The sequence below is a fragment of the Pelodiscus sinensis genome, chromosome 11 (assembly GCF_052426305.1).
Source record: "Pelodiscus sinensis isolate ZL-2025 chromosome 11, ASM5242630v1, whole genome shotgun sequence".
Lineage (NCBI taxonomy): Eukaryota > Metazoa > Chordata > Testudines > Trionychidae > Pelodiscus > Pelodiscus sinensis.
The window spans coordinates 43,867,199-43,894,318 of NC_143062.1; the positions used below are offsets into that span (position 1 = coordinate 43,867,199).

At 45.5% G+C, this 27,120-nt stretch overlaps 1 protein-coding gene across 1 annotated transcript in view; it reads left to right on the forward strand.

Moving 5' to 3' along the window:
* TAFA4 (TAFA chemokine like family member 4) overlaps window positions 1–27,120 on the forward strand; it is a 163,114-nt gene that overhangs the window by 36,856 nt on the left and 99,138 nt on the right. Inside the window, 2 exon segments of the mRNA XM_075938568.2 lie at window positions 3,090–3,225; window positions 8,098–8,213. Coding sequence (XP_075794683.2) covers window positions 3,146–3,225; window positions 8,098–8,213 — 196 coding nt within the window. The 5' untranslated portion in view covers window positions 3,090–3,145.

A 27,120-nucleotide genomic window follows, 5' to 3' on the forward strand; every position in this document is an offset into this window, starting at 1 on the left:
ATTTCTCCTTCCATCTCCTACCATTCACACCACCCCGTTAGTTTCAGAGTGGGAATGTGTGATGCTGTCTCTGACCACTTGGGGTTTGGCCAGAGGGGGAAATACTGAAGTTCCCCTGGTATTTTTGTTTCAACTGGATGCCAAATACACCAGGAGATCTTCTCCCAAAAGCCTGATTCAGGAGATTTCCAGCCCAATTCTGTAGCCACCAGAGGTTCGGGTAATTTCTGAAATGCTTCTGAATGTGGGGCTCCAATAGCCTTTGGAGTTTCCTATGCTGGAGAGCTCTTCTGTGTTCCCCTAGTAAGTGGGAGGAGTGGGCGCGACAGTGGTGGAGTGGGGAGGTGCCATCGCAGAACAGAGTGTGGTTACGCTTACGGGTCAGAGCTGCTCCTGTGCAGCTGTGTCTTGCGCTGGGACCAGGTGGCTGAGGAGCAGGGAGTGAACAGATGGCTCCGCAGTTCTTTGGTAGGATGGAGAATCTGCCCCATCTGATGGAAGAAGAGACTGAAGTCAAAGGGCCTGATCCAAACATGAGGGACGTCAATGGGATTTTTTCCATGCATGCCAATGGCCTTTGGCTCAGACCCTGAGCAGGACAGGAAGTAGGGATGGTAAAATGTGTTCATTCAGGTAAACAAGTAATGCTGGGTTCTTTCCCCTCCCCCCCCCCCCCCCGTTTACACGGGGTAGGCAGGGGCACCATTTCAGATTTTGGGTGGGGTGGGCAACTCATGCATGCCGTGATAGGGTGGAGGGAGGGAAGAGAGTGAAAGTAAGAGTGGACTGAGGACAGTGCCTTCAGCAGTGTTACTGAGCATGCTCAGTACAAGCCAAGCACTAAAGGGGGGGGGGAACCAACCCCATCAGCCACCTCCCACATCATCTCTATCCAAAAAAAGGGGCTATACTTTTTTTGGCAGACCACTTAGCTGACAGGAGCACTGTATCTAATTCCGATATCAAAGAGAAAATTAAATAAATATTAGACACTTAGCTCTAACGCTAACATATTCTGACATCTTGTGGCAAGTCACTTAAGGGGCACTAGTTAGCCTTAACATTTTAATGTATATTCTTTCTTTGTTACTAACTCTGTAGAGAGACCCTGTCAAGACTCTCGGGCTCTATCCGAGCTCTGGAAGAGGAGTGGCGTCTCGTGAGTTACAGCAAGGGGACAGATACATTTCAGCTCTCTATAAAAACATCAAAATGGCCATACCGGGTCAGACCAATGGTCCTTCTAACCCTGAATCCTGTCTTCAACAGTAGCCAATGCCAGGTGCTTCTGAAGGAATAAACAGGAGAGACAATCATCATGCGCCATCCCCTGTTGCCTGTTTTGTTGGTTTTTTAAATCTGCTGCCTATCAGTTTAATTGGGTCAGCTGCTTCTGTTATGTTAGTGAAGGAATGAATAATATTTCCTTATTCTATTTTTGCACACCATTCATGATTTTCTAAACCTCTAACATATCTTCCCATCCTTTAGTTACAAGCTGAAAAGTCCTAGTCTTGTTAATCTCTCCTCAGATGGAAGCTATTCCTCACCCCTAATCATTTCTGCTGCCCGTTCTGTACCTTTTCCAAATCCAGTATATCTTTTCTAAGATGGGGTGACCAGCAGCGTTCCCTCTAAGATTTTCCAACCGTGAGGAGAGTGAGTTTTAGCTTGTGCACCAATATTGAGGTTGTGCACGTTGGTTTGGATGTATGCCACTATGGCACCCAATTTATTAACACACACTTTCATGGCTCTGAAGCAGACACGCCCCCCGCCATGCAGCAGGTCCTGGCTCCCTGCCCCACTGGCTCCCTCACCATGCCGTCTCAAATGACCCTGCTCACTGGAACAGCTGCCTGCCACGTGGCTCTCCAGAGGAGGTAGGCGGGAGAAGAACTTTTTGTGCACAGCTGTGCAGGTGCGCACCTGAGCAGGAACTATGGTGGCCAGATCCACATAGTGTTCAAGATGTGGGCATACCATGACTTTACATAGAGACAATATGGTATTTTGTCTGATCTATTCCTTTCCTATTGATCCCCAATATTCTGTTAGCTTTTAGGTTTTTAGACTGACACTGTACTTCGAACAGATGTCTCCATGGAACTAGCCACAATGATTCCAAGATCTCTTTCTTGAGTGGTAATAGCTATTTCAAACTCCATTTTTGTATCTATAGTTAGGATTATATTTTCCCATGTGCATTACTTTGCACTTATCAACTCTGAATTCCATCTGCCCTCGTGTTGCCCAAATCACCCAGTTTTGTGAGATCCCATTGCAACTCTTTGCAGTCAACTTTGGAGTAGTCACTGTTTACCCCTTTTTCAGGAACATTGATGAGAAGTTTAACAGCAGTGGACCAACTGCAGATCCCTGCAGCACAATACTCATTCCTACTCTTCCCCCCCCCCAATATTTTAAGTGGAGTACCCAGCAATGTTTTCATGATGATCTAATCATCCTTCAATTGCTTGAATACCCAGCCTTTTGTTGATAATTACCCTGCCTCCATCTTTTTATTACACTCACTCTGCTAACGGCAAAGCTGCAAGCAGCTCAAACTCTTGCATTTAAGAACTGCCTCTGGAGTCAGGCTATGGAGGGCAGGGAGATTGTGCGTGTAACCAATGAGACCGGGTTCATAAATTGACTGTGTACACGTTTTCACAGTCATGGCCCTAACAGGAAGCAGATGAGACCTCAGGTGTCTGTGTGATCATAATTCCATTCCTTCATTCCAGTGGCGCTTGGAGCCCTTTGTAAACCCTTGCACTAGCTTCCTGGCTGGGTAGCATTGTGGATATGAGGAATGTCATATGTGACCAAATACTGTGTTCGCTGCGTTGGTTGTTTTGGAATGGAATGCTCTCTTCATAGAGTTAATCCAATGATATTTCAAAGCTGTCTTCTGATGTTTTCTCTGTGTGCCTGAAAACCATTTAACTAGCTCTCCAATACTTTGCTGCCTTTTGACTTGCATTGCACTGTAGATGGCACTATAAAGCAAGGATCTGGGTGACAGAAATCTATTAAACATCACCATTCCAAACTCTAATTGCTGTCTAATATGGTTTCCTCTATAGGTCCCCGGAGTGAAGGAAAATTTCTGAAATGCAGAAATGCTTGTTTGTAGCTGCAAATGGGAATTTGGAATAACTCTGAAAATCACACTGAAATAATTGTGTTTGACTGGAACAAAATTCTTGCAAAGTCCCCAAGGTAAGACAACTTTTTATCTTTAGAATTGGCAATGAAGATTTGCCATTTTGGTTAGCAGTAATACCCAGTTGAATCAGTCACAGGGAACAGGCAAATAATGTTTTTAAGAGTCATCCCATCAACATCACCTGCTAGTGAATGTGAAGTGCCCACCTCTTATTACATGGTGTCTATCTAACTTCAGTTTTCATTCCCTTTTAAAAGAAAACAAAATGCTATTCTTTACCCTGGTGAGTCGAAGATGAAGATAACTATGCTGTTGTCTATGCACAAAGTGTGTAGTGCTTTAACTACACACACACAGCGAAATTATACACCACCACCTAGCATCAAGGCAATTATACCAGTTTAAAGGCACTTTATGTTGGTACAGCTGTTCCTATATGTTAATGGGAATACACTATACTGGTATAAAAGGTGCCTTATACTAGTATAATTGAATCCATAGGACAGATTGTACCAAGTAAAAACAATCAGCTCCCTAAACAAAACAGTTGTACTGTTACAAAATTTCTGTGTGAATCAGGCCTTTGTGAATGAGTTTAACACCAGCAGAAGGGGGCTTGAACTGAAATCCAGGATACCTAACCTTTGCAGGGGGTCCATATTCAGATCTACGGCCCTGGCCCATCTCTTTAGAGCAGTACACTTTAGAACCGTTGCCTTTTTAGAAGTAAACTTGTCAGGATGCTAGGGCCAGATTTTCAGTCTAGCCCTGTACTATAATTGGAGCCAGACCTTTTAGAAGAGCTTAGCTTCCATTTAAGCATCAAATGAAGGGCTGGGTTTTCAGAAGTGCGCAGAGCCCGGCAGCTTCTGCTGAGAACAATGGAGAATCAACCTCTTTTGTCCACGAGAACAATGGGAGCTGCCAGACCCAGAGCACAGCTGTCCAAACGAGGTTTTCAGAATTTTCAAAACTCTGCCTCTGTGTGTTTGGTTTTTGAGATGTTGGATGCTCCCCTCTGAATACAGGGCTCTGAATGTTTAAATTCGAAGGGTCTAGCAGCTTTCAGTTACACTGCGGTGTAGCTGAAGGAACACCACTGGCTTCAGTAGTGCTTCTTCAGATGTACACCGTGGAAACCGGGGAATGAATTGGGTTCACCGCAGGGAGCTTGGTCCATTCCCAGTGTTTTTGCTCAGCAGGATTGAGTGATGTTGATGACCAGAATAACAGCATATATCCACGCTGCATATTTTGTATGTGTTACTAAATGCCCATGGACTCCAGGTCATGCATTCAGGAGCATGTGATATAAGGGAAACGGGGAAAAATTCTGCTTTCGGTTAGGCAGCAACTGCCCTTCCAAGACTGTGGGGTTGAATTGGGATAAGTTTGAGAGAAGGATCTGGCCCGGAGTTCTTTGTCACAGGTAAGCAGATTCCAAAGCTTAGCTGGGGAGGTGTCTTTTTCTCTGATTGCCATTGTCTTCAACCAAGATCAGGCCTTAGCTGAAAACACTGATAATCCCACTTACATCCGACTCCAGTCATGCAGTTCCATTAACTGTAATGATGGTGCTGGATTCACACTGGCTACTTGAGGAGTATCAAGCCCAGAGTGATCCACTGAAGTGGAGCTCCTCAAAGTTAACAGCTGGACCAGTCCTGAGTGAACTCCATAAGTGGACGACTACAAGTGCACGGCCCAGTGTGAGCATCCACTTCATGGGTCTGATCCTCATTTACACCAAGACTCCTTTACCCATTGTAGCAGCACAACAGTGTAAATGGGAATCTGGTCTAGATGACTATACAATTAATGGATAAGACTGGGTTTATTGGTTAATTTGGTCGACTACACACAAGCTTCCCCCCCTTGCTGCCTCTGTATCAGAGGCAGCAAGCGAGGAGAATGGGAGCTGATGCCCATGAGGAGCTGTCTTAAAAGCTGGCTCCCCATGAGCATCAGATCCGCCTGCCCCCACACCTGCGCAGCTGCCTCTGATAGAGAGGCAGCAGTGTGGAAGGTGATGGGGGCAAAGCGAGAGCTGATATGGACAGGGAGTTGGCTTTCAAGAAGGGTCCCTGTGCGTGCCAGCTCTATGGACCTGCTTCTGCCCTATACTTTGCTGACTCCTACAGAGGCAGCGGGGGGTGGGCGGGCAGGCAGGAGATGGTGCTGAGGGAGAGCCAAGGAGCAGCCTCTGTCTGTGGGGAGCTCAGACCCCCTGTGGACAGGCTGCTGGCCCTGCCTCCGGGAACTATTAAATAGTTGTGTATTCGCATGAAATTTTAGCAGTTACACAACTATTCAAGTACATGCAATCTAACATCCCTAATCCGGTACTATGTGTTTTCCTCCTTGATAGCTTTGTTTGGGCAATATAACCACACTGGCTTAGGATAGTTGCTTAGGATAAGCAGACCTCTGCTTTCCTTTGAAGAAGATCTTAAAATCTTGTCTGGCTGGTTGAAGTTCAACACCATTTTCTTAAATCAATAGACCTCATTTACTACTTAGTCACCATACAGCCAAGACACTTTATAATAGAGGGCTAGTAGTACAACAGGCTAGTAGTGTGTGATATTACAAAGCGCTCCTTAGAGCAATTTGGGAAGTACCAACATTGCCATTAGGGTATGTCTAGACTACATCTCTCTGGCGACAGAGGGATGTAAATTAGACATACCGAAATTGCTAATGAAGCAGGGATTTAAATATCCCGCGCTTCATAGCATAAAAATGACTGCCGCTTTTTGTCGCCACAGAGCTTTGGTGATGAAAAGTGGCAGTCTAGATGCGGATCTGTCGCTCACTAAAGCCTTTGACAACAGATCCCTTATGCCTCGTACAATGAACAAGTGAAGAAGGAAAGCTCTTGGTGATTGATGCAGGACAGGAAACAACAGGCAAGCTATTCTAAATTGCTCTGTCTACACTACATACAAATTTCAAAAGTGGATATGCAAATTCCGCAGGATCTTTCATAAGTGCAAGTAGTCTGGACGAGGTGTTTTTTTGGGGGGAAAAAAACCCTTTTTTGAAAAAAACCCCGCTCTTCCTTAAACTGAAGTTTACACATTTTTTCCAAAAAAGGTTTTTTCTCCGAAAAAATGCATCCAGACTCCCTTCACTTTTGTAAGATCCTCTTTCAAAAGTGAGATCGGAAGAAGATATGCAAATTTCCATGGAATTTGCATATCCTCTTTTGGGAAAAAAACAACAACAACGTATCTTAGACATGCCCAATGAGAAAATATGAGATCCGATCTTTTGATGGTCTATTTCTTTAACATTTTCTTAACCAAGTGGAAATGCTTCTGGCAGTAGGTATAGTAGAGGGGTCCATTTTCTGAGATCTCCATATATATATTTTTTGGCAAATGATCAGAATATTTACCCACTTGCACAACCAGACTAGCCAAACAGAGTTCTTTGATAATGAAATAAAGAAGTTCTCATACAATTACACTGAAATCTGCAACAACCAGTGCAGAAGGGATATATAGATTTTTATCGGTGAGTGGTGCTGTGATCTAATAAGGATGCTCATCTTAGACTTTTCCAAATCCCAGCATGCTGGTTAACTGCAGAGCAGAGCCACTGCTATGAAAAGAGTATTTAGGTTAATTTATGCACATCCATAGATGATTTTTAATTGGCTTGAGACCAGTCTCACAGCTGGAAAATGGACTCGAAGGGTACAAGTGTACAGTGCCCTCTTGGGTACTTTGTATCCATAATATAGCCTCCTCCTTCAACTGAAGAAAACGATCACGTTGTCTTTCCACGTGATGAATGCTACTGTGGCAGCCGTGGCAGAGGAATGAAAGCCAGGAAGACCTGAACTGTAATGCTGCCTTCCGCTGGGCCAGATTCCACCACTCTTACAAGGCAATGTAGCTTAGTCCGAATAGTCCCATTTGGAAGGAGCCGTGGAATACATTGCTATTCCGCATGAATGAGAGCACTGGAATCTGCCCTGTTTAATGCAGCTGTGCTGTGACAAACAGCAGTTCCCCAATATCTAGGTGAGAGAGGCAATGTTTGCAAAGCAAATTGTGATCATATTTCCCTCCTCTCCTCCTTCCCCCTCCCCCGGGGCTCCGCCCTCAATAGCCCCCTTGATTCTCAGCAGGAGGGGTGACATGCTGCACGTTTTGTGAAAACCCAGCAACTTGACATAGGTACCTAAATGGGAGCTGAGCTTTATTTTGAAAGTCTGTCCTGAGAATAAATAGATCATAGAGGGATTTTCCTATTCTTGTTTCTGAGGGTGAGCTGGATCCAGTTGAAGGCCCTCACATGCTCAAGGTAACATTAAAAGACATAAATAAATTAATGGGGGTTAGGTCCATCACTGTCTGCAAGTCAGGATGGGTAGGAATGGTGTCCCTAGCCTCTGTTTGTCACAGGCTAGACATGGATGACGGGGAGGGATCACGTGATCATACCCTGTTCTGTTCACTCCCTTTGGGGCATCTGGCATTGGCTACTGTCAGAAGACAGGACACTGGGCCAGATGGACCTTTGGTCTGACCCACTGTGGGCGTTCTTACGTAAATTAAAATATACAGAGATTGAAATGTTGTCTTTGAGCGTGTGAAAGCACAAGGTTCTTATGTTTCAACCCCTCAACCCCTGGGCCTTCTTGGGTTCTTTCTTTTCGAACCCAGTGAAGTCACCTAAGAACACACATAGGTGTGTCGATAACCGTGACAGCTCTTCTAATTATGAAACACACTTAGCAAGGCATTGATCCCAACCACAGTGTGAATTTTTGGTTTTTACCAGTATTACCTTGCAATAAACCATTTCAATCACTCATCAGTATCTTTTCAGATTTCCTCTTCCCAGAAGCGCTTTTAACATTGTTCCCTAGTTGTATTGTTCTTTCACTCAGCTGCTTTCTTTTCTGCCTCCAGGATGAGATTCTGTGCCAAATCAATGCTTCTATCTCACTGGCTCTTTCTGGTCTATGTGTTAATGGTGTGCTGTAAATTGTTGTCCGCCTCTAGCCACCATCCCCGAGGGCACGCAGGTAGGAGCTTTTAAACTCATTACATGCTACTGAGACCAATTAATAACACTTGCAGAATGTTAGTCCGTTTTTTCGCCATGGATAATTGATGAAGCTGTTGACAATGCGTTTATAATCAGTGAAAAAGGTTAAAATAGCGACAAGAGTTGTAAAACCTTTTGAAAGTTTACAGCAATTTTAGATAGTTGCTCCAAATCGGTCTCGTGAATGGTGCGTCACAGAGGGGAAGATTTTGGGACTTGTTCTTATTTTTCATTTGAAATATTAGATAACTACACATGCAGTTTCTGTTTTGATATATAGCTTTATCTGCCATTTCTTAATGTCAGCACTAGAGAAAGTGCCATTGGGTTAAGCCCTTAATGCCACTTAAGGCAATCCTTCCATTAAATTACCCCGACCCTTCTTATTAAATGAATCCTTGACTGAATATTACCCGTTTTCTTACCCTGGCTGTTGAGGCAAACCAGGAGAAGCTGTGGTTGAATCACAGGAGGAAGCTGCTTTCTTGTAATGTTACAGGATAGCACACTCTTACCCGTATACCAGAGCCTCCAGTCGGACACCCAGACTGGGGCATGTTCCCAGTGCAGTGCAGTTGCACTGGGTTTTCAAACTTTTTTTTTCTCCTGACCCAGTTGAAGAGAATGTTGATGCCCGCACCCCAGCATAATTCTGTCTTTTGACTAGAACGCGGACTATGGGTGGGGCCAGGAATGAGGGAGGGAGTTCAGGGCTGAGGCAGGGGGTTGGGGTACAGGTTTACTTCCAATGGCTCTCAGTCAGCAGTGCTGCAGGGGACCTAAGGCAGGTTTTCTGTGTGTCCTTGCACCACAGGCCACACTGCGCCCTGGAAGTGGCCAGCAACAGATTCAGCTCTGAGGCAGAGGTGCGCAGGCAGCTCCGTGTGCTGTTCTTGCCAGTAAGCATGGCCTCGCCCCCCAGCTCCCATTGGCTAATTCCTAGCCAATGGGAGTGGGAAGCTGGTGCTCAGGGCAAGGACAGTGCTTGGATTCCCGCATCCCCTTCCCCCATTTAGGAGCTGGACCTGTTGCTGACCACTTCCTGGGCACAGCATGGTCACCCTACCACAAAGTGACTCAGTGCCTGACCTCCTGGGACCCAGAGCTGGGTCGTGACCCGTACTTTGAAAACTACTTTGTTAGAGGTTCCATCTTTCAGGTGAGATGCTATTGATATCCTTCCTGCCCTCTTCCGGTGATTGTCCCAGTGGAAGCTAAAGGATCCCTGTGTTCTTGCCAAAACACCTTCTCTAACTGAAGCAAGCACCAGCAGTTGGGGGCCTTATACGCACTGCCTACAGCTGCTGCATTTGTCTACATGCCCACGCTACATCAGCATTGCTGCATCTTGAAGAGCTGCACAAAGCTCTCACTACTATAAATAATTGACTCCCAGCAGCTCCCCACTTATCACTGGGGGCTCTCCAACATTGTAAGTCCCTTTGATCAGGCTGCGGTGGGTTACTTGGCACTGCTTTTGCATCCCTGAGTGCCCTGATTGATTTATGAGTTATTGAAATTTAACCTGTCTGTCATTCAGCAACTGTCCCAGGCTCGCTCTGAAGCGTTTAGTAGCGTTTATGAGAAATGAAACAGAAGAAAAATTGGTAAATATGAGTTACTTGAGCGTAGGTATTTGCTGGGGAATATTGCCATTGCTCCAGCTTCATCACTACACTCAGTAGGTGTGCACTGATTTATGCTTGCTGTCCCCTAATGTGTATGGTTGGATGTAAATCTGGTCTGAAATGGAAGTGATGGGTTGATGGTTCATGCACTGGAAGTGCTTGGGTGCTGCTGCTTGTACCAGTTGGCATTCTAATTAAGGTACCGTATAAAACATTCTGTACATGGCTAAAAATTTCAGCTCCAGGTAATTTAACACCAGAGGATGATGGAGTGTTACCCTTATCTCCCAGAGAGTCATTTTCCTCTTTTTGTGGGAACGGCTTGAGTGACTTTGTAGCCAGTCTTTCCCTTGTAGAAATTGCACTTTCTGGGGCTATGTCTACAGTGGGAAGATGTGGCAGCAAAAGTGGTGTTGACATCAAAAGTGAGCCCTGGTTTTTCTGCCTCCCATTATTGACACTTCATGGCCACTTTGCTAGCTCCCCCATTGACCCATAGAGCAAAGCCATGTGAGTAAATATCCCACAGTGCAGTGTTGTGGGAAGGCAGAGCTGATCCCTGCCCTACTTGGGATTCCCTCATGGCTCTGTGAGCTCTCTGTGCTGAGGAATGTCAAAGTAGTACCGCTGTCTCCTCAGCCCTCCCCCTGCAGCAGCAGTCTGCCTGCCACCGTGTTTCTAGCAGGATAGAATTGGAGCATTCCAGTGATTTTTCTCTTTTGTTTGTTCCCCAAATGGAGTAGCTCATCCAGCTGTCTAACTTCCTGGCACTTTGAAAGGGGAGGGATGCATGCCTGCAGGGCAGCAGAGATCACAAAACACCAAGCACTGCCATCAGGGCAGGCATTGTAGGATACTGGTGGAAGCCAGTTTTCCTGACAAAACAAAGTTCATATTGGCTCTTTGTTGACAATAAAGGGAGGGGGAAAAGACAAAAATCTCTTTGAAGTGGAAGTTTTTTGTCACCAAAACTGGGCGTGTCCCTCTCTCCCGGACTACAAACTCTACAACTACAACTCTCACTGTTTTGCCAACAAAATGCAAATTTTGGTGACAAAAACATGCCAGTGTAGACAAGGTTTAAGAAAGATTGGGGACAGACAACTGAGTGTGTGTCATCTTGTCATTCCAAAAAACAGCGAGTTCCTCATCTGATATCATAGTTGAATTTTCACTCTAGAATGCAACAAAATTAGTAGTTGGAAAACACACTTCCAAAAATGTCCTTCAGCCAAGAATTCCATCGTAGCTGTGTTTAAAAAAAAAAAAAAGGTTTATTTGTGTCTCTTTAAAATGCACTTTACATACAGTCCCAAGAGAGAGACCTGTGACAGGAAAAGAACATCTTCTATTATGTGCATGGATGATGGGTGTTTATGAAACAGTGCAAATGATGGTATTCTTTTCCCTTCACATGTCAAAACACATAATTGCATAGTTTGAGTTGGCACAAATTTGTTCTCCCTGTAACAAGCAGCTATTGTAAAGTATAAGCAATCTACTTAAAATTAAGTAAATCTGCTTAAGTAGCTCACTGTGGGTTAGGTCAAAGAAGCATGCAACTAATAGACTCTTAAATGTTTGCTTCTAATGATCAATTTGGCCAAAATCTGTGGTGTTTACTTTGACAGAACTCCTATTCCACTGGTTTTTGATCTGTTTTATAGAAGACTATGTATTTAAGTCACTGAACTTATTTACTAAAGCAGAATCAATGGCCAAATTCTTGGGTGGAGGTCTTGGTGTTGTAAATGGGAAGATTTTAAAGTGGACAGGAGAAAGCATTAACTATGGAGGCATGAGAGGACATTGGAACACATTCATACTTTCATCTCTGTGCAGAAATCTTCCTCTCTCCCTTAGTCAAACAGCTGCAGTTTGTCATTGGCATGGGGAGATGAGAAATGTCTCGTTTACAGGAGGCTGGCTGCAGTGACATGATGATTGAGATTGGAGCTAGAGTTAAAATTGCCTGGCTTTTCTTACTAATCCAGACACCCTCCGCTTTCTGTGTTGAAGTTCACTGTGAACCAGGAGTGATGTAGGGCAGTAATACTCAACCTGGGGGTAGGAAGAGGTCTTTCAGGGGGTACATAAACTCACTAGTTTAAAAGGCTACATAAGAAGCACTAGCAAAGTCAATACAAAGTAACGTTGCATAGAGAATGACTTTCTGCTCTTTGTAAGTACAATTGCTATATTCCTCTTGGCTGACTTTCTCCTTATCTCATTATAAGGTCATTTTTCAGTAATCACGTGTGCCATGATCCTTTTTTGCATTCTTATGTGTGATTTTTGTATGTGTTTAAATGAGGTGAAATTTGGGGGTTTGTGAGACCAGTCAGGCTCCTGAAAAGGTCTGGAAAAGAGGCGAGCCCCTATTCTGGGTAAGATTAGATTTTCCTTCCCAACATCCTTTCGCTTCTGCAACTTCTATAGAGTCTATACCTTCTTCCCCCCCCAATACCGTTTTTTTAAAAGAGATAACGTAAGAGGAACCTTTTGCCAGGAGATTGTAGCATTCACAGGATCCCTTTAACAATAGTTTCACTTTATCAAGCCCAAGCTCTGTGGATTCCTAGATTCCAGCAGGAGAGAGAGAGTACACGTTCCGAGAAATACTTACGCCTAGCTGAACTGGTTCATAATGTCCTCTAAGGCAGGGGTGTGGAACCTATACTCCATGACCTGGATCCAGCTCATTGCTTATTTTCATCTGGCCTGTGGCAAGCCTTGGTGCATAGCCCCCCTCAAGGCTGGAGCTTTGAGTGCTGGTTTACCCCACTGCGGGGGGGAAAGCCACAAACTTCTGTAGCCCTCGAGGTAGATGAGTTGAATGTTTTATATTTTTCTCTCTCTCTCCCTCTCCCCCCATTTAGGTTTTTTTTTTTAAGTTGCTTTTTATTTGTATGTGGCCTGCAGTGGATTTTTTTTTCTTGTGGGTCAGTGACCCACAGTAGGTTCCTCACCCCTGTCTTGTGGGCTTACCTTTTCAAAAGAGACTACTGGTTGAACCTCTCTAGTTGGTCACCCTCAGGACCTGACCAGTGCCAAACCACAGGAGGTCAATATTGTCTAGCAGCATTACCAACACTGCCACTGCTTACTGGGCTCTTAGAAGACATTTAGGGGTAAATTAGAGTTAAATGACAGCACAGAACTCTGAGCGCCAGGACGGGTGGCTGTAAAACTTTATGGGACTGTGGGAAACTTGGCCACACCCATGATACGTGAACATACAGGTAACTAAAATCTTGCTGGACCATGGATGTTGCTGGACCAGAGCATGCCAGACTAGAGAGGTTCAGCTTGGAGTGGTTTTGGGTGCCCAATTTGAAACACCTTTTAAAAGGCCCTGATATTGAGAGTGTGCTGAGTATCCAGTCCTGAACATCAGGCCCCTTTTTAAGGTGTCCTCAAATCACTAGTCACTTCTGAAAATGTAGATCCAGATACCAGTATTCTTACTGGGGAGCTGATTAACGCCTAATGCTAGGGGCTAGTACAATTTATGCTGGAAAACCCTCATAGTTCTCCCCCCGCTGCCCTTTAATTCCCTGATTTAGGGGAAGACTCCCATTGCCCTGACTGGTGTTGGGGTCTCTTAGCGCTTTGTCTAGTGACAATAAAAAAAACCCCCCTAACCAAGCATTGGGACTTACTAGGAAAGGGATAAGAGAAGGCACAAAATATCGTATTGCATCGATCTAAATCCATGGTACGTTCACATATCAAATACTGCATGCAGATTTGATCACCCCATCTAAAAAAAGACAGATTTGGAAAAGGTACGGAGAAGGGCAGCCAATTACTAGGCGTTCTGAACACATTCCATGTTAGGATAGATGAGATACACTGCGACTTTTCAGTTTGGAAAAGAGATGATTGAGGAGATATAACCGAGGTCTACAAAATCTTGAATGGTGTGGAAAAACTTGACTAAAGTGTGTGCTACTTCAAATAATACAAGCATTGGGAGTCACTCAATGAAAGGCAGCAGATGTAAAACAAAAGAAGTTTTGTTCTTCACCATCAACCTGTGGAACTCTTTGCCAGAGGATGTTATGAAGGTCAAGACTAAAACAAAGTTTAAAAAAAGTCATGGAAAATAGTTCTCTCAATGGCTGAGAGCCAGTGTGGGCAGATCCAACACCATATTCTGCACATCCCTTGCCTTTATTTCCCAGAACCTGGGAGCGGTTGACAGGGAACAGTTGACAGGATATATATCACAATGACTGCCTATTCTGTTCATTCCCTCTGAAGCACCTGGCATTTGCTACTGTCAGAAGATAGGATGTTGGGCTAGATGGCCCTTTGCAAGAAACTCAGAAGGACAATAAAGCCCAGATGTATCTGCCCTGGCTGAAACCCACTAGACCAGGGCTACCCAACTTTGGAAGCCCCGGGGGCCACAATGATACTCACAGCACATGTCGAGGGCTGCAGCTTAAGTGTGGTTGGATATACATGCAAATAACTTCTTTCATGCTGCCGGGCATGAACACACAGATTAAGGCAGGACTACACAACACACAGGCCCCATTTAAGTCAGTTCTGCTGATATTAATAAAATGCAATATTTACCCGATCTCCACCCATATGGCAGCACTTTAATGAGCAATGACAGTCCAGGAATTTAACTACTAAAACTCAAACAGAAGACCATTATATTGACTAGTTTTTTAGTTTTGGCTCCCAACCGTGGGTCGCGTGTTGAGCCCCGCGTAAACCCAAACCCCACCGCGAGCTGCAAACAAACGGGCTGTGCGTTTAGTCTTGCACTAGATTCCACTCCTGTCCCAGAGCTGAGAGTGAGCCCAGGAGTTCTGTTAGGGTCTCTGGCTTTGTCTAAACTACATCCCTATCCTCGAAAAAGGGATGTAAATTAGACACTTCAAAATTGCAAATGAAGCCGGGATTTAAATTTCCCATGCTTCATTTGCATAATGGCAGCTGTATTTTTTCAAAATGAGGCTTTTCGATTGAAAAACGGCAGTTTAGACAGGGATCTTTCAAAAATAAAACCCTTTTTTTTGAAAGATCCTGTGTTCAAAAGTTGAGGTTTACATTTTGCAAATGAAATTGAAATCAGGCTTCATGTGCAATTTTGAAGTGTCTAATTTACATCCCTTTTTCGAGAAAAGGGATGTAGTCTAGACACAGCCTCTCTGTAGAATTAGTAACAATGTTAGAATAGAGATTAAAATTTGAAACCTAAGTGTCCCTTAAGTGACTTGCCACAAGAGGTCAGAACATGTTAGAGCTGAATGGGTCTAATATTTGTCTGTCTCTTTATATAAGAATTAGCTGGCAGAGGCTTTGAATTTCATAGTTAGATAATTTACCAGAAAGCTAGTGTTTAAGTGCCTAAATAGCCCCTGGAATCATGGTTCAAGTTGTCCCTCCCACCAAACAAAATCTGAAATGGCCCTCCAGTGAGTGTGGTATTGGGCATCTGGTCAGAAGAAGGGGAAAGAGTAGGATAGCAGCAGTTAGTGAACAGTTTCAGGGACTGGTGCTTATCTGTGTGGATTAGGAGAAGAGACGGCCCGAGCCGTTCTTGCGCCCCGGGCACATGGACCCGGGCGTGTGGCCCCGGGCACGTAGCGCATTCTTGCGCCTCGGGCCCCAGGCGCATGGTGCATGCACGGTTCTGCCTCCTCCCGGCCCGGCAGCCCTGCGTGGCACCCCTTACAATCCGGACTCCCCAGGCTATCGCCTGGTCAGCCCGTAGCTTGGGCCAGCTCTGATTGGGGAGCTGAGTGACAGCCTGGGAAACACATAAAGCCTTTGTAACCAACAGGGTAAAACCAGTGGGTCAGCCATTTGTGTGTCAGTGCCTATGTCGAGCTGTGTTTGCAATTCCTCCTTGTTCCTATGAACTTGGAATGTCGCAATCACTAAAACCAAAATTCAAATGGCTCTTCTTACTAAGATCAGTGAGGGAGGCTTTGACTCTCGTCGCTCGATCACGCCTTTGTTTAACATTCTTCCTGAAGACTCGAGACAGTTCAGAGCCATGAGAATGGTCAACCTCAGGGTGATAATCCTACTCCTATGGCAAGCAGTGGCAAAACTCTCACTGACACGTGGACTTCATCCTTTGTGTTTGAATGCCACCTTTAGATGCCAAAAAAATTCAGTCATGCTGTGCATGCAACTAAACATACAGCTTTGTAGTAAGAACCTGCTGCTGTGGTTCTCCTCATGACATTTTTATAGCCGGCGACGGTGGTGCCATGCTGGAGCTGTGTTAGTCAAAGTGTACCAGCGAAGAGACTTTGCATCCCACTAGAGGGCCCTGGATGGCTGAAAATCGGCTGTGATAATACAGAACAGCGGACAGGCAGGAAACTCTCTGTTTAATGATCTAAGTCATAGCTGCGCATTTTACTAATTAGAACTGGAGCCCTTTGTATTTCCATGGGTCAGACACAGTTAGTGCACAATATGCTTTTAGCCCTTTGTTCAACTTAGTTCCTTTTATGTCTGAAAGTTTTATTCAGTGGTGTTTGTGTTTTATTACACTGCAGCCAAAATGTAAAGGTAGCCAAAATGTAAAGTTCTGACTAATCTCTCAAGTATTAAAGAGCGAAATGCAACTCAATTTAACAATAGGGTCTCTTTGCAAAGACGAGTTGTTTGCATGCATTTGTTTTAGAGCAGAAATAAGTGGAAAAAACCCTGTTCCTATACACTATAGATATGTTCATTTTGAATAACAATGGGAACTTAGCACACATAGGATAAAATTTTTGATGAAGACTTGACTTTGGATGCATGAGTGTGCTACCTTTAGGAATTAATTTGGTCTTTTATAATGTAAAATATAGCCTCTAGTGTGGTTTTCCGTGAATGTGCACTTTTGCCCTGTGCAGTGTGATCATACGCGAATAGACTTGTGTATTGTAGGGAGCCAGTGAAAAATTACAGATGAACTGATTAATACGTCGCTTCCGTCTATCATGTTTCAGGATCCGGAGGAAAAAAACCTATCCTTTCTGAGAGGAAGGGAGGCTTTCCGAATGATTGAATCTCATTTAACATACAAATGGTCAGCTACAATGTAGCAATCGGTGTGGCATGAGGCTGAAATCGTGCTCTTTCCTACAATATCAAGGTGACCTTAATCTAAAGCCATTGGGAAAAGCTCTTAAAAATACTGACTTTATTTTATTCATTTTACATTGACAGCCTAATTTTTTTTAATAAGCGAGCTATCTGCAATAAATATACAGCCTCACCTCTTACTGACCAAAGTCCTAACCAAGCAGGTTCCCTCCCGCTCTTTGCTTTGCCTGATCTATTTTTTCATAACTTTTTTTTTTTTTAAAGAAAATGCCGTAAAAAAAACAGGCTCATGCAAACAGGCAGGGAATGGAAGCAGTTCCTCCTGTGGAACAAGGAGGGTGTGTTCAGTGGCCGGACCAGCTTAAGTCAAAATGTCTGCCCCCAGCAGGTCCAGCAGTCTGGTCGGGCCCTTGGGCAAAGCGGGAGAGGGGGACACCTGCTCCATTCCTCAGAAGGGGCGAGGCCTTTGGCAGAAAGGGTAGGGCTGGGACTAGGCAGGTTGCTTGGAGCGTGCCTGTTACCCCCCCACCCTGCCAGCTCTCAATGTTACCTAGAACGTGCTGACATTGTGTGGCCCTCTGACAGCAATTTAAAGGGCCGGTGGCTCCTCTTATGTTGTGGGGAGTTTCAGTGGAAAGGCAGAGAGCTGGAGTAGTTGCAAATGTCCGTTTTATTGCATAGCACAGAACGAACTAGAATAAGCCCAGACTAGCTGGGCTGACCCCAGTGACCTACTCAGTTGCTATAACAACAAGATCTATATCTACAACCCAATATACAACAGCTCCAGCCACCGCCACAGTAGCAGTGGTGAGCTGGCGCTCCAGGCCATTGGCGGGCCTGGCTGTCACATGAAATGAAGTGAGCATGAGCCATGGAATATGAAGTGGGGGGGCTGGTTTTCATTCTCAGATAGGGGCTGGCACCTTTGACAACCTAGTGAGGGCAGCTGTGGGAGTCACCCCATCCACAGTGGGCCCAGAACTTCTCGTGAAGGCTGTTCTGAGGAGGAAGGAAGGTTTTTGCGGTGTTGGGCTGGAACTTGGGTGATTCCTATTCTATTCCTGGCTCTGCTCCTGGCTTCCCATCTTCTGAGGGATCATTCTTCCCGTCTAATTTTAGACTGTTTAAATCCCATCGTAGGTTCCCTTCCCCTTTAACTGGAGAGAAGTTTTTTGTAAGGAAAAACACCTTGTTTGACCGTCTTGGAGACCGTAATAACTCTTTTCTGAGGATAGGAGGAGAAGTGAGATGAGATGGGCTGGAGCTCATATTGTTACGTTCTATTCTGTTTCCTGGAAGATAAAACCAGATGGCCAGATGCGCACGCACACAGAAAGAAAGAAAAGAACAGTGAAGATAGAAAATGTCACTGGCACTGGGTCCCACCTGCAGTCTTGCTGCTGGAAAAACACAGGCAGGTACTGCACATGGTCTTATCAGCCTCTCTGAGACCTGGCCAACTCGTACCAGTAGTGGGCTGTTTAGGGCATTGCTTTTAGAGGCCTCTCCAGTTACTGGCTCATGGAAGCATTGCAAAATATACAGTCTTGGCCAGCTAAGTGGGTCTCTGATTTAGACTGAAGGCCAAAGGAGAAGGCTGGGAAACAGGAGAAATAAGATAGAGAAGGAAGAAGATGCCCAGTCCGTGCACGTGGTGGTAGAGATTCACCTTGATCCAGTGGAGCTGGTGATGTCCTGTCCAGACCTAACCAAGAGAGGGACTGTAACAACATTTCTTGAGACCCATTGTAACCTCATGGATCCTTTATCATTCTGGTCCCAGGAGATGATAGGGGTAGTAGACATGCTAGGGAATCTCTCTCCTTCCCTTCTTTCAGTTAGCAATAGTGGAATAGTGCAGTCTCTTATGGTACATCTACAATGCACCTGGGGCTCAAAATAAGCTACGCAATTTGAACTCTGCAAATTGCAAAGCTTATTTCGAGTTAATTTCAAAATAGCTTATTTCAAAATTTGGTGCTGTCTACTTTGCACAAATTTCAAAATAAATCATTGTTCTGAAACGTCCCTTAGTCCTTGTGGAATGAGGTTTACAGGGACTTTGGAATAGGGAGCCTGTTATATTTTGAAATAATGGGTGTGCTCAAAAGACATGGAATAGTTATTTTGTGATACCGGAGGTATCCAGAAATAGCGATGCAGCATAGACATAGCCTGATGGTTTTATCTACCAGCTCTCCATGGATCATCGCCTTGAAATGGTGAAGAGGCTTGTGTGTTGCAATGACCCCCGAGAGCAACGCTGGCTGCAGTCATGTCCCTTAGGGTCACCCCTGGCAGAAGGGTCAAGGGGGAGGTTCCAGACAAGGTGTGATCCAAGAAGTCCTCAATGGCAGAGCAGATGGAGGATTACTGCACAATGGAGGTACAACTGTTGTGTATTGTCACAGCCACTGTGAAGGCTGCAGCAGATCGAGAATCTCCATCATCGTGGTGTCCATGCCGTTGGTTTCAAGCCCTCTATCTGTCAAGGACAGTGTGAAGACTGTTGTGTGCCAGTCTCTCCACTTAAAAAGAAGTCCCGCCCAGGCATCTTCCAGTTTTTGGGAAAACACCTGCATAAGTCAAAAGGTCCGGTGGTGATTGGTGAGTGGTGACTGGAACAGGAAGTGAGATCCTCAAGTTCCTAGTCACAGACTGACACACAGGCTGTAGTTCTGTGATTGTCATCTTGCTCAAGGACTGAGGTAGGTCGAGCATTTCGGCTGCTGCACCCATGACTGAGCTGTCCTCTTTAGGACCCACTCTCCTCACCCCACACGGGCTCGAAAAAGTGCCCTAAAAATAGTCTTGCCTCTTTTCCTCCTGGCTGTATAGCTGCATCCAGCAGGATCACCACCGCAGTGGTCGAAAATGTAAGAGAATTTTCAACTTTGAAGTCTGGAACGTATGAACCCTGATGGACAACTCAGAGGGTGACCGACCAGGGCAATGTACAGCTAAAATTGCTTGTGAATTGAATTGGTTTAACATCGATATTGCTGACTTTTCCAAAACTAGAAGAGCTGATGGACAGGTGAGGGAGGAGAAAGGAGGCTACACCTACTTCTGGAAGGGAAAATCTTTAGCTGACCCTCGATTGTATGGAGTAGGCTTTGCTATTAAGAACAAGATCATAAGGTGCCTCTCTGAGCTGCCAGTAGGAAGATTTCTGCTCTTAGCTGGAAGACATTTTATTGGAGACCCCTAAAGAAAAGATCATTCTTCTGGGGGATTTCAGTGCACGTGTTGGACGAGACCCAGATCTGTGGAAAGGAACAATCAGGAAAGAAGGACTTGGCAAAAGCAACTCAAATGGAATCCTGTTCCTGACCAAGCGTGCTGAACATGAACTTACCACAAACACCCTTTTTTGACAAAAGGACAAGTTCAAAACATCTTGGAGACGCCCATGTTCCAAGCATTGGCATCTTCTCAACTATGTCATAGTTTATGCTCGAAATCGCAGTGCGTACTTCTCACAAGAACAGTGACAAGTGCTGCTGACTGTTGGACTGATCATCACCTCATTAAATCCACAATGAAAATTAAGATTGCCCCCAAATGAAGGATGCAAAATAAACAGATCAGATGCAAGCTGACAGTTCAGGATCTGAAGGACCCCATTAAGTGTAACCACTTCCAAGCAGTCTTAGAAGAAAAGCTTCCATTAGAGTTTCCGGAAGAAGTTGAGGAACATTACTACTTTCGGCTGGCTCCAATAATCAGTACCTGTGAGGAAACGATTGGCTTCCACACCGATCCGCATCAGGACTGGTTTGATGAGAATGATGTTGAAATCGATCAGCTCATCAATGAGAAGAGAGTGGCATTTTCTGCTTGGCAGAATGATATAAATTGCAAGACAAAGAGAAAAACTCATACTAAGGCGAAAGCAAAAGTCCATCGTAAAACCAAGTGGTGGACTGACAGAACTCAAGAACTCCCTCATTTTTGTAGATACCCTTAGTACACGTGGCTTCTTTAGTGCTGTTAAGGCTGTTTATGGGCCAGCTTGTCATGGCATGAACCCCCTTCGCTCAAAGGATGGAACCACACTTTTGAAGGACAATGAAGCCATTATTTTTTGCTGGAAAACATTTTGAAGATCTTCTTAATCATAATACCATGATTGCAGATGAAGTTCTTGAGCAAATCACACAATAACCTTCTAGGGATGAGCTCCGAGACCCTCCCAGTTTGTATGAGCTGTACAATGCCATCAAGCAGATGAAGAACAACAAGGCAGCAGGTCCAGATGAGGGATGTAAGTGACTAGTCAACTACCCGATAACCGATAAGCAAATGCTGTCTCCGTGGGGTGCAGGGGAGGCAGAGGGCACTGGGAAAACGGTGCGAGCAGGGATTGAAACAGTCCACTCGTGCCGGTCCCGACTGCTGCTCCTCTCCCTTTGCATTGTACAAGAGCTGCCTGCAGGTCTTGTACTTTTCAAAGGAAGAGGCACAGAGTGGAGTCCACGCCAGCAGGAACTGCTTCAATCCCTGCTGGTATGGGTTTCTGCTGCCTCTCTCCCTTTGAAATGTACAAGATCTGCGTGCAGCTCCTGTACATTTTCAAGGGAGAAGTGCAGCAGGATAGGTTGTGACCCCCTTACTGACTAATCAAGTAGTTGATGGAAATTCCATCGACTACTTGATTAGCTGATCCATCGAAATGTAATGTCCCTACTCCAGATAGGACCGCTGCTAAAGATGGCGGACCAGGGTTAATTTGGCAGTGTAGCCTGCTTATCCTTAAAATCTGGATAAAGGAAGAGATAACCAGTGAAATGAGGGATGCCTTGATTGTTACCCTCTTAAAAAAAAAAAAAAAAAAAAAGTTTCCACAGTCTGCTTTATCCCCTATTGAGATACGTCTCTGGCTGTTGCTGGTACAGTTCTGGCATGAGTCCGTCTTCTGCCCCGATAGAAGAAATATTACCAGAGTCACTGAGTGGCTTCTGACCATGTTATGGAACTGTGGCTATGATCTTCACTGCACGACAACTGCAAGAAGTGTCGGGTGGAAAACTGACCACTGTACATGGCTTTTCTCGATCTAACTAAAGCCTTTGACTCAGTGAATCGCCATGCCCTTTGGACTGTGCTTTCGAAGACTGGATGTCCTGATAAATACATCAATGTCCTAAAGATGCTTCATGACAACATGAAAGCGACTGTTCTGAGTAGCACTGGCTCCCAGAGTGAACCTTTCAAAGTACAAACAGGAGTCAAACAGGGACGTATCATCACCCAACCATGTTCGTTGCCTTGATTGCTGTCATCTTTGACCTAATGGCTAGGAAGCTCCCAGCTGACTTAGAAATCCTCTTCAGAATGGATGGAAAGCTGTTTAGGCTTGGCTTAAGCTGAAAGCTAAGAGTGAGATTTCCACCACATCTATCCTGGAACTTCAGTATGATGATGACAATTTTGCCTGTCTGAGAGAGATCTTCTTGAACATGTTTGCTGATGCTTATGCATATCTTGGTCTCACCCTCAACATCAAGAAAACCAAAGTGCTCCATCAGCCCTCTCCAAATGAGGTACCATGCGCCCAATCTATTAAAATCAATGGAGAGGCACTGGAGAATGTGAATCATTTTCTCTACCTAGAAAGTTGTCTTTCATCCAAAATGGATATTGATGTTGAAATCCAGCATCGTCTGAGCTGTGCCCATGCAGCCTTTGCTCGTTTATGGCACAGGGTTTTTGAAGATGATCACATTCAAAGAGACACCCAACTTCTTGTCTGTCGAGCCGTTTTTCTCCCAACACAATTGTATGGGTCTGAAACCTGGGACAGATTTCAGACATCACTTGGAAGTCCTTGAGTGGTATCACCAATGCTGCCTCCACAAGATCTTAGAGCATCTGTCTTCCCGTTTGATCTTTAACACCAGTGTTTTGGAAGAGGCAAAGACCACCAGAATTGAGGCAATGATAATCTGTCAGCAACTTTGCTGGACTGGTCACGTTGTTTGGATGCCAGACCGTCTCCTCCTTTTAGCCTCTACTTGGGCAAAGCTGTCCCTAAAGTAATTGGGAGTTTTAAAGGAAGTGAGGTCTGCATCTGGAGTTTGGGAAGTTTTTCCCCCAGCATGCTCAGGGAATCTTCAGTCTCCTAAAACATAGGGTGAGGGTAGGGAGGGAGGTACGAGGAGAGTCTTATAGCTATAGAGCATGAGCATCCCTTTCAGACAATGGTCACCAATTAGCAGACCTGGATGGTACTGCTAGAGCCTGGCGCCTCCCACAGGTGATCCTGACTGGTTTGATGAGGAGCTAGCCAGTGTCTGCACTTCAGCTGTCTTCTCTCTCCCCACCTCTATCTTCTCCCCTGCTGCTCCTGCCTCTACCTTGGAGTTGCCCCTGGGAGCCTCCTGCTTGCAGTGCTGGGTGGGGTAGGGAGAGGAGGTAGATGCTGACATCAGGATGTCCTCCCTCCCCTGCTCTGTGGTGAAGGGAGGGGTCAAAAGGGCTCAGGATGGAGGGAGCTTACTGGCTACTGTTGGGAGTGGCAGAGGGTAAGGGTGAGCCTGCCTGAGGTACATGGTGCCCAGCTGGAGCCCACATCCCGAGCCCACATCCCAACCCCTTGCTTTAGTCCTGAACTTCCGCCTGCTCCCCAACCCCCTGCCTGCACCCTGAACCACCTCCTGCACCCCAACTGTCTGCCCTATGCTCGGCCCAGAGCCCCTCCCACACTCTCAACCCCTTGTCCCAAGACCAGAGCTTGCAACCCCTTGCCCCAGCTTCATGTAATGAATGACGATGGGGGCTGCAGTGATCAGGGCAGAGCCTGGAAGAAGGGTGGAGCTGGGGTGGGGCCAGGGAAGGAGACAGGGTAAGGGTGTCTGGGTTTGTGGATGACCCTGCACTTCAGTTAGGGTACGTCTACACTACCACCCTAGTTTGAACGAGGGTGGTTAATGTAGGCAACCGGAGTTGCAAATGAAGCCCGGGATTTGAATTTCCTGGGCTTTATTTGCATGTTGCCGGGCATTGCCATTTTTAAAGGTCCGCTAGTTTGGACTCCGTGCCCGCGGCTACATGGGGCACGGAGTAGGTAGTTCGGATTAGTGGAACGAGGTGTACAGATAGTTCAAAATAGGAAGCCTAATCCGAGCTAGCTAGTTCGTGCCGTGTGTAGCCGCGGGCACGGAGTCCAAACTAGCGGACATTTAAAAATGGCGACGCCAGGCAACATGCAAATAAAGCCCGGGAAATTCAAATCCCGGGCTTCATTTGCAACTCCGGTTGCCTACATTAACCACCCTCATTCGAACTAGGGTGGTAGTGTAGACGTACCCTTAGAAAGGTTGGAGACCGCTGCTTTAATACTAAGCATTTGATTAGTGCACGCCGGGTGCAGTTGTGTGGTATCCCCCCTCCCCCCCCCCCCGTGGCACAGCACAAAGGGAGGGAAGGGGGCAGAAAATTGGCTTTAAACTCTCCCTACACCCAGCTGATTCTGGGCTAGTGCAGCTCCTGATCCAACCCCAGAACCTGGTGCAGCCCATCCCCAGCAGCTGCCCAGAGTCTCTGGAACAGCATGTGCTGCGCCTTTCCTCCTTCCACCCTAGGCCCCTCCACCTGCTCTGTCTCTTAGCATCTGGTTGGATTTACACAGGGCCTGCATCCTTGAGCTTTTCAGCCCCTTCATGCTGGAGCAGCTGTGTGTGTAGAGTCTGGGACACTGATTTATAGTTCTTAAGGCTGGCACGGACCATTGGCTCATTTACTCTGATCTCCTGAATAGCTCCACTTTGTACGTTTCACCCGTTACCTCTGTGTGGAGCCTAATAGCTTGCTTTGTGGGCAGAATCCCTCCTTCCCTGGCTTTAAAAAGAGAATCTTTCTTACAAATCCTGACTTCATAAAGCTTCCTTCAATTTTTTTTTTTTTATTTGCATGCTGCACCGGGCTTTGCCATACTAGTTTCCATGGTGGAACTGGTGCAGAAGAGCAGCAGCTGTGTTCCTGCCACACTTCCTTCTCTCAGCATGTGACACCTTTGGCCAAGGGTGGGAGGAATGAAAGAAAATGGGATTGCAGAGGGGAATGAGAGAGAATTTCTGTCGACTTCATGGGAGGCAGAGTCATGCCGATGCTGAGTACCTGTGAAAATCCCACCCGGAATGAATATTATTTCTGCGGCTGGGGTTGGGAAATGGTTCATCTGCCCATTCTACAGCTCTCCCATGGGTAGAAAACTTCATATTCGAGAGTAGCTGACCTGACACCTCTCACTGAACTTCATGCAACCCAGAATATCTGGGACAACACATAGCAGACAAAATGAGATTTCTTAGTGTGATCTTCTTGACAAGGAGGCCAGTCACTGTTTTGGACCTTGTAATGCAGTGCTCGGAAAATAACTGCTCTATGGGGGAGGGAAGTCACTCTCGGGCCTCCCTGGGGTACCCATACTCATGCTGAGTAGCACTTGTATGAGTAGCCTGTTGGTTATGGAATGAGGGCTCAGACTGAAATTCAGAGTTGGACTTTCAAGTAGTGCTTACGTGTTGCATTGGCCTTGTATGGCACAAGGAGGAATGTCGCCCTTAATGAATACCACCAGCCTACAGTCTGATCCTAAACCCGTGGAAATCAATCTGAGTCTGTCCACTGATTCAGTGGGCTTGGAGAAGGCTCTTCATGACCGTCTGAATATTTCTAGCCCAGATCTCTGTTTCTGTAAACCAAAAAATAGCTCCATTGCAGGGGGTGAAGCGGTCAGCAGATTTCCTTGGCACTTTGCTTTTGGTCAAAGAGCATCTCCCAAGTGCTGCTTTCAGAAGAGAGAGGCAGCTGTCTGTTTGGTTTCCTGCAGTCGACTTTGCATTCTTTCAGAAAAGTGACAACCTCTGGAGGACCGTGGATTCTGAATGAGGAGATTAATGTGTCTTGTTGAGTTCAGCAGGGTAAACTCGTCTCCTGAGAGTGGAAATGATATCCATCAGCATGAGAATGGATGCCACAATCCACATTCATTATCTTCCTGGAGAGCAATCTTTAACAGTACTCGCTAGAATAAAAAAAAATTATGAACAGGCTACTCCAGGATCAACATTTCTATTACTTGGTATCTGACTGACCTTCCTTTTGTGATTTCCATTTTAGTTTTCCTGGTGGGGCATCATCCAAGTGTCGGGGGTGGGGTGGTCCATGGATGTCATGATTCTATTAGACTTTTAAGAGATAATTATCCAAGGGGTAGCCATCTTAGTCTGTATCTGCAAAAACAATGAGGTGTCCCGAGTCCTGTGGCACCGTAAACACTTAACAGATTTATTGGGATATAAACTTTCATGGGCAAAGACCCACTTTACCCATGAAAACTTGTACCCTAATACACCTGTTAGGGTACATCTACACAGCGGGGCTCAAGCTGAATTAAGCTTTGCAACTTCAGCTACGTCAATTGCATAGCTGAAGTAGAAATAACTTAATTTGCCTTTTGGCGTTGTCTATGCAGCAGGCAATTGAAGGAAGAACACTCTTCCTTCGACTTCCCTTAGTCCTTATGAAATGACGGTTACAGCAATCAGAGTAAGAAGTCCTCCATGTGCACATTATTTCGAAATAGCGCTTTTGTGTAGACGTACCCTTAGTCTTTAAAGTGCCACAGGACTCCTCTTTAAACGAGAATTGTTTGATAAGCAGGGGGAGAGTTTTCTGAACTTCTCTTTACCTCTTCATAGAACACTAGAACTGGAAGGGACCTTGAGAGGTCATTGAGTCCAATCCCCTGCCCTCATGGCAGGACCAAGCACCTTCTAGATGATCCCTGACATTGATCTATCCAGCCTGCTCTTGAATATCTCCAGAGATGGAGATTCCACATCCTCCCGAGGCAATTTATTCCAGTGTTTAGGAAAAACTTCTTAAATATCAGGGTGGTTAATGTCCAATCATGTCTCACATGATTCCATTAGCTCCTCTCCCCATAACCCTAAGGCTATCTTCTCAAAGGGCACCATGCATACTATGCAAATGCATTTTCTGCTTTGAGTAATGTGGTAAATTGTGAGAATATTTAGTAGCTCTCAGGTAAGGCTTTTGGCCTGGAATGGCGCAATCCTCGTTGTAAGGTACGTTCTGTTTTGCTCGAAGTCCTGATTGGCAAAAATCAATTTTCTGTTAAATATTTAACAGCATCTTTTGCTCATGAGG